The sequence below is a fragment of the Egretta garzetta genome, unplaced genomic scaffold, assembly GCF_000687185.1.
Source record: "Egretta garzetta isolate BGI_Z169 unplaced genomic scaffold, ASM68718v1 scaffold54, whole genome shotgun sequence".
NCBI classification, from domain to species: Eukaryota; Metazoa; Chordata; class Aves; order Pelecaniformes; family Ardeidae; genus Egretta; species Egretta garzetta.
The window spans coordinates 1,793,616-1,801,829 of NW_009259313.1; the positions used below are offsets into that span (position 1 = coordinate 1,793,616).

At 41.0% G+C, this 8,214-nt stretch overlaps 1 protein-coding gene across 1 annotated transcript; it reads right to left on the reverse strand.

Annotated features, from left to right (window-relative positions):
* Window positions 1-363: 363 nt before the first annotated feature.
* LOC104124116 (visual pigment-like receptor peropsin) lies at window positions 364-7,040 on the reverse strand (the record flags this gene model as incomplete). Its single annotated transcript, XM_009636425.1, has 4 exons — window positions 364-804; window positions 1,483-1,706; window positions 4,678-4,782; window positions 6,941-7,040. Coding segments are annotated over 4 exons (870 nt in total), but the record flags the coding sequence as incomplete, so codon positions are not given.
* Between the last annotated feature and the right edge of the window lie 1,174 nt (window positions 7,041-8,214).

Consider the following 8,214-nt stretch of genomic DNA (forward strand, 5'->3'; position numbering starts at 1 on the left):
TGTTGACGAGCAAAGAACATATTTGGAAATGCAATCTCCTAATTAATAAAATTTGGATGGGAACATATTTGTTATTTTTGCTAGCTGATGCCTGCTCTTCACAAGCCAGTCTTCCTGCATGCAAGTGAAAATCGAATGTTCCTGGCACTGGGTGTACTGCCCACATTGTAATGTGCTTCATAGCTTTTTGTACCTACATAGAAGGAAAATATCACTTTACCGTCTGATTTGCTTGAGTTGTATAGTCATCAGTGCTATAGCAAGAAACAGATGGACTTGGGAATTAGGAAATCACTCAAGCGCTGATCTGAAGAGGGTCTTCCCGGGCGCAAAGTGGGTGCATGTGTTAAGTGGCCACAAAACTTACAGTCTATCACATTCAATATCAGGGTTATTAGATGGTGTATCAAGAACACCAAAATACGCTTCCCGGTTTGCCGGAGGCGGAGTATTGGTTGGACTTCCCACCCCAGAATCAGGGCTTGGCGCAGGGTGCATTTCTGCTGCATATTTCTCTTCTTTCTGAGAAGGCTCTTGTTGTTTTTGCTTGAGGTTTTTGAAACGTTTGAGCTTCACAGGGTCCTTGACTTCCTTGGCACAATGGAACAAGATGAAAATGTCCCTCCGAAATTTGGAGCTCATCCCGAAGTAAATAATGGGATTGTAGAAACTGGCAGACTTTGCAAACAAACTGGCAAGGATGCTGGTAAGATTGGGCACAGGGTGACCATAGGCCGACCATATAGAGATGACGGCGTATGGTGACCACGCAATAATGAAGGCTGTGCAAATGACAATAGAAACCTAAAAGACAGAAGAAGAATAGTCTTAAATCTATTCTGGAAGACTACATCAGGGACAAAATGCACTGGGAATAGTAGCTTGGACAGTTGGCTGGAAGGGAAATGTTCAGATTATCCCGAGGGTATGGCCCAGAGGAGTGCACAGGCAAGCAAAAGGTGAGCTTTGATGGAGCCAGGCAGACCTAGGAGCTCTATATCTAATTTTGGCATGGTGGTGTGCTTGAGCAATGCCTCATCTAATGGAATGAAAATAGCTACAGTCCCCTGTATGTTTCTAAGAATTAAGAGGGTTTCCGGTGGACTTAAGTCAACGGTAAGTAAATTGAAAGCTCCACTGTAACTTCTGTGTATGCGCAGAAGTAATGTAACTTCTGAAAGAAAAGAGCATATGCCAAACCAAACTTTTGGTTTTGTGTGGTATAACCCACTCCAATTATATTTAGATTATTTTTCACATGTGATGTAGCACCAATATTTTAGCTAACTGATGGAGTAGGAGTTTTAAACAATCCTCATATTCTTCACTGAATTCAGACTCTGTCACTAGAGATTATAGAGAAATTAAATGTGACTAATTAACTTTGTTCTCTTCTGTTCTAGCTGGGAAGACAGTTTTGGAAGTTTTGGAAAGACAGATTTCATTGAGATAAATCCCACCCAACATGAAACCCAAACTCACCCTGGTGACATCCCGCTCCATTCTCCTCTGTCTGTCTGTGGGATCACCCAGTCCTGTTAATGCGTGACTTAGCTTGACAGTATTGATGATGGACACATATGAGAAAACCATGACTGTTACAGGTAGGAAAAAACAGCAGATAAAAATGGAGATGATGTAGGACTTGTAGATTGTAGAGAAGTTGGCTTTTGCCCAGTCTATCTCACATGTACCATACATGCGATCTGGAAAGCAAAAATAAGTTGATTAGCATTTTTAGAACATTTATCTGCCTTTGAGTTTATCACTTCAAATGCTGTATTTTTCTTCTGTTGAGCACTAAAGAGTGGACTGATCTTTCTGATTTAATAAGCTGTGACATAATTTCCTACATAAACAATTTTTCAAGACCAGCTAGACCGTAATAAGTTTTAATACGTATTATCATTCTGTCCAGTTTAGATTTCAAGCATAAATCCATAATGCACAAACTGTTGTTTCTGAATAGGAAATTGTGACTTTATTAGAAAATACAATGGGTATTCATTCAGTAGGTTTGATATTTTTGAGTGTTACCTACTCTTATTGCCATGATCTTCCACATACTGACTTCCTAAGATGAGTACTGTAACAGCATAACAAGCAGTTGTAAAGAGACAATATGCCAAATGTAAAAAGCCACTACTTACACAGCAAAGTAGAAAACAAAAATATTGAGGTTCTTTTTTTAATAGAAACAAAAAGGCAATGAAATTTTTACTGTAGTGAGAGCCATGAAAGAAAACTGATACAGCTGATGATAAAGATTATGGGAAGATGAAACGTATAGATACTTAGAAAGATATGAGACCTTTTGCTAAATGGGAAGCATACAGTTCTGCAGCTACAAAGGAGCTGCAGGCTCTTAAAAATGTAATTAGGCAGATTGCAGGCTCTGCAGCTGGTGGGATTTACAAAAGGACAGGAGCTGATCAGGTACTTAAGGGAATGGCAGTGGGAATAAGGTGCAGTCTCTGCTTAAATACTTCTATGAACAACAGTTGATTTCTTTGGATGCTCTGATGTGTTTGCAAACATGTCTTGATGTAAGACTTGAATTTGATAGCGTTAGAGGTTTTCTATAGATTGCAAATCGTTGATTTTTCTTTTTAAGTGGAAAAAAAGATGGTTTTTTCTGACAGCTATGGCAGCAAATTGAATTATAAATAAATGAAGCGTGAACCAAAATTATGTGAGTCAAGTTTTAACAAGTCCTGGAGATATAATACAGGTGAAGCCTGCATGATTTAGCAACAGATCTCTCCCTGACATCCAGTGATAATTCTGAAGAAAAAAAGAAATCCCTTAATTCCTCACAGGTGATAGGAGGTTTAGACAGGATGTATTAAAGGTGCAAAAGATTAAAATCTCTTTTATGATTCCCATCAAAAAGAGCTCAGTATTTTTAACACCAAAAGCTCTAGGTGTTGCTGTCTGGATGTGTTCAGTAAGAGAAACAGATTTTTGTCTCCTTTGCCTTTTTCATCAGTAGACCCCAAGATTCAAAAAGATAACCACAAAATCTGCCTTAATTCCAGGTTTCTGGTTTGTGAAAACATTTGACTGAGAAAAAGAAAGCAGCCTCTGGATGACATGAAAAGATAATCCTGCCGATTTTCTGTCAGCCAGAATTCAGAGCTGTGTTTCCTCCCCTCTCCACAGAGACATGGGCAAGTGGCGTTTCCAAAAATCAGCGGGGTCCTGGGGACCCCTGCAGCTGCTCTGCAGGTGAGAGGTCCGAGGTGGCCATGTGTAATGGACTGTGCTCTGCACCCGCTGCCTGCTGCCGAACAGGCCATTGCTGGGGCCCCCCATTTTCTCGGGTGCCCTCAATGGAAACGTGTTTAGAGACAGCCAGCCCAGGAACCCAAAACTGCTGTGATTCTCATTAGGGGAAAGTGCTCCTAGAAGCGGTCTTGAAGACCACTGCCAAGGAATTGAATCCAAAGTACAAACAGGATCCACGGGGGCACTTGGATGCCCTGACAAGGCAGTGATGCCCAAGAAGTCCCTGGCTCCAGTTTAAGGCCAAAAAGGGACAACAGAAATCCTTCTGCAAATGAACACCTAATAAGATTAACATAAAAAGAAAACACAGACCACCAGAAGATACACAGAAAATGACCAGTCCAAACCCCCCAAGTTTATGACATATCCAGAGTGCAAAAACATGACATAAAATTAGAACAGTCTAATAAACAGTCTGGGTTTGTGTCAAACAAGATCCATTGAGCCTGATATCCTGGTAACATTTTGGTTTGGGAAGGATAGAAGATTTAACCCATCATAGAAATGGATGCTTTTCTCCCACCCATACTTCAAGGGTCCAGAGATACTTAAAAACTTATGCATTTAATAAGCAAGAGGATATATTCCCATAGCTGCTTTGGTAAGTCTTCATAGATTTCATAACTTCTCAAAAGATGCAGATGCTTACAGGATCCAGGCAGAAAACTGACTTTCAGTCACATGATTTCAGTTAGGACTCCTGTATCATTATCATTTGGGCTAGAGATTTGTTTTGTTGAATTTTTAGGAACTTAATTTGAGACAATTTCTCCAACTTTTCCCCATGAAGAAATTTTCTGGTGTGGGAATATCCCTTAGCCATTGAATTGCTGCAGTGTGTACTACTGATTTTTTTTTTTTCTTTTTTTTTTTCTCCCTCCATATTTTTCTACGGCTTTATCTTGCACCCTAATCACTACTTCTTGGATTGACAAACTTTCTGATGACTTTTTCTGCTGCTATGTAAGTTTTCATATTTTCAGTGAACTGTTTCACCAACTCTTTCTGGCTTGTCTTATAGTTTCAAGTTTAACTTGCTGGAACTTGTGTTCTTTTCTAGCTTCCTAATCTTGACAGTTTTTGAAGGATGTCTTTTGATAGTTTCCTTTATCTCATTGCTTAACCACGCCAAATATTTCTGGTCCCTCTTTCTTCATAGGTAATATGCACTTGGTCCAAGTCTTTCCTGCGATATCTGCAGGAAAATCTCTTTATAGCTGATACCAAAGTAGGCAACACTCCGTGCGTACGTCATGCATGGTGAATGATTTTCTCAGTTCCACTGATAATCGGTCTGGTTTATCACAAAGAGCAAGAAAGGGAGGTAAGCATCTTTGTTCAGTTAAGTGGAGAGGCGCCAAATAATTACAACTGAAAGATACCCGTTACCTGTATAACTGCCCCAGCCAAGTAATGGAGCTGCTGACCAGAAGAAAGCTGCTACCCAAATGAGAACCAGAGCCACCGTCATACTGCTGTTGCTGATGCAGTGACCTGCAATGGCATGGTTTAGTCAGAAAATAACATCTAGGAAGGCAAACGTATCTCTGAAATCTAAACGCACTCCTATACCAACAGCTAATCAGGAAAATACAGCTACTTAAAAGAATATTAAAGACCAAAAAATGCATATACATAAGAAAAGCTTAAATTTGAAAGCATCTGTCAGGCTTGTGTTCAAGACCATTTGTGAGCAGTGGAAATGAATACCTTTTAAGCAGGAGACAATGTGTCGAGCACTACAGAATTAGGAGATTCTACGTTAGACTTACTTATATTTTGCAATTTTGTAAAAAGCAGGAAATAGTTGTATGTTAAGTTTTACATAGAAACAAACAAGGTAAGTCTAAATTCAGAGGATTTTCTTATTATCCACTTCAAGTTTTCCTCGTTAAAAAGGAGAAAATACATTAGATGCTCAAACTACATTAGCCATTCAATACAAATGATTTAATCTGTCTTGCTGTCGCCATACATTGTAGTTATTTCTTCATTCATGTGGGAAATATTTATGCATCCACCAATCTCTGTTCCTCAACATCTCTGTAAATGGGTGCTTGCTCAGATTTCCTTGAGAGGCAAACATAAATCACGCACCCCCTCAGATGAAGATGCAATACAGCTTTGCAAGAGAGAAATATGGGTTTTAAATAAGACTTTATAATATGCACTGAATACAAGATGTAGAATACGTCACAGCCAAATTCTAGCAGCTCCAACAGCAGTTTGTGTTGAAAATTAACTTCAACAAGTCTATCGTTACAACAGACTGCAGAAGAACTTCCTGTGGACAAAAGACCTCCCTGCAGAAGTTCTTGTCACAGCTACTACTCATGCTATTAGAGAGAAAAATTCATATGATGCAGCCAGTGTATTTATGCATGCTTTACCTGCGGACATTAATAGGTTCCTGCCTGAAAGATGGTGCTAGCCAGTCATAACAAAGGCATGAAAATTGATAATATATTATCTAAGGATGGGGGAAAGGAAGACTAGGGGGAATTTATGGAAGGTGTAGTTCTAAAGAAGAGAGATTACATAAGGCTCTTGGTGGAAGTCAAAAGTTTTCAGCAGGCAGGAGGTCCAGGATGAACGGTAAGGAAAGCTTTCTACTGATCCTGTGAAAGGGAGCGCCTGGGGTGAGTGTGGTGGTGTAAAGAGGCATCAAGGGAAAGGGGTAGATGACGGCATGTTTATATAGACTTGCTGGTGAGGGCTTCACAGGGCAATGTGTAAAGGGTTTCACACCAGATTTGTACAGTGGGACACTTGTATGCCTTTACAGAGGCATTTATACCAAAGGTTAATAAAAAAAATGAAATTAAAAAAAAACGGAGAGAGGTTTCTAGCACTGAAATGAGCAGTGGTTGGTTGAGGTATTCAGGTTACAGATCAACAGGGCACTAGAGAAGGAAGAAGTGTGGGTGTGAGGCCGTGGTGATGATGCTTTGCAGATCTGGGAGACGGGGAGGAGACAGGGACAAGACAGTGACCATCTGGGCAGAGTTGGGTCGTGGTCAGTTCTGAGGATGGTAGGAGTAATTTTCATCTCCCATGGTGTGAAACTGTCCACTGAGGGGAGGCCGGAGAGGCATGTGGGGATGGCAGGCTGCGCTGTGCTACAAAAGCTGGAGGCAAGATGTGCAGACGGAATGGTCCCAGCACCATCTAAAGCAGTCCATGATGCCCCCTGTGCGCAAACCCTGGAAAAAGATCCCGAAGGGTGAGAATGTTTGTGTGTAGGACAGCCTTCCAAACCAAGGACCTTATCAACCACTGGAAACTTCTCAAACATCATCTCACAGAAGATAAACTTCATTGCTTACAGTGAGATCCAGGCAACGACAGATGCATCACTTAGCAGTTATTTAAGTTGCCTTTTGGAGAATACAGAGGGTCAGCAGGACCTGTGGTACTTTTGGCACAAGGGTAAATTCAACCCATGGTGACCAAAGTGTACTAGTAATAATTTGGCTCTTATTGGAGTTAACCCTGGAGGATTCTACGCAAACATGGTTGTAATGTAAATGACCACGTTGTCTTCTGGTTTCCAATGCATCCAATTTATATTTGATGTAGCCTGTGACTGAAAGAAATACAGATTTGTAGCAGGTTCAATGAAGGCAGAACTGGACTTGCCTTTATTCCTTACCTCTCTCAGGATGGCAGCCCTTGATGTAGCGAGTCACGCTGATGACTGTAAGGGTATTAATGCTAGCCAGGCCAAAGAGGAGCGTCAGGAAGCCATCAACCTGAAAAACAAAGCAGCACAGGATGTTCCTTCACTGCAGGGAGCTGAAGGGGAAAAGAACCACAGGGATTGCTCCTGTCATTCTTATGTTAATGCTCTTGAAAGTTTTTCCAGAAACCCAACTAGCAGGGAAATATAAAATGTCAAGTGCAGTTATCTTCTATAGGATCAGTGAGCAAGTAAATGTTCAAAAATTATATAAGTAAGTAAGTGCTCTGTCATGTACATAAAATAAACAAGCAAACACACCCTTACATCTATGCTTCCCCGAAATGACTTGCCAAATGCAAGAGAAAAAGGTTGAACTGAAAAGGCGAAAAGCCCTGAATAGGCAAAAATGCACTGGATGCAGCTGCCCCACTTAGGCAGAACAAACATTCAAACTGAACCCATGAAATTTAGGCCAAGGAGGGAAGAATGTAGGAGGTAAGGGGCTTGGCTGAGGGAGAAAATCTTTCTTTTAAAAAAAATTAAATAAAACCATCCAAAGCTAAATCATTCCAATAGACTGAGCCTCAATGTTGGTGGTACCAATCGCCTGCTATTTATTAAGCCCTGATCCTCACCACCTCTGCCTGACGTGGGCAGAGCCCTACGGCTGCGTAGGCTCCCACCGATGTCCGCGTCTCAGTGACATACGCACAGGATGGCTACAACTCTGCTAGCTTTGCTTATGGGTATAGGAAGGAAGCTGCTGCTGACTGTAGTGGAGATGGATGTAGCCATCTGCTAGGGAGCACTATATGACTGGGAAATGATCCAGGTAAAATGCTGAAGGCAGTGCTTTTTTATTTAAGCTTGCAATGATATACCAAACCGGCCAGAGCAATTGGAGGTGCCAGTTTTGCACTGAGCGAAGCAGGAATATTAAGCAAGTGTGTCTGGGCTGTAACTTGGCATTCAAGTGGTAAAATTATCAGTGGAAAGGCACATCATTATTCTATGGGAACAAACTCGGTCTTTGTGTGAATGGGCACAACTCCCATGGAATTCAATTTATCCCAGCACTGAATCTGGGGCTTTAATCCAGGCTTAAAGCTGAGACCATGGCAGATTGTATAAATTAAATTGGGTGAAGGGTTAGGAAAGGGCTGCTTCATCATTTCTTTCACTGGTGTTTTTTCTTGCTACCAGCGCTCTTCTATTGACTCTATATACTTCTTAATGCCAACTTT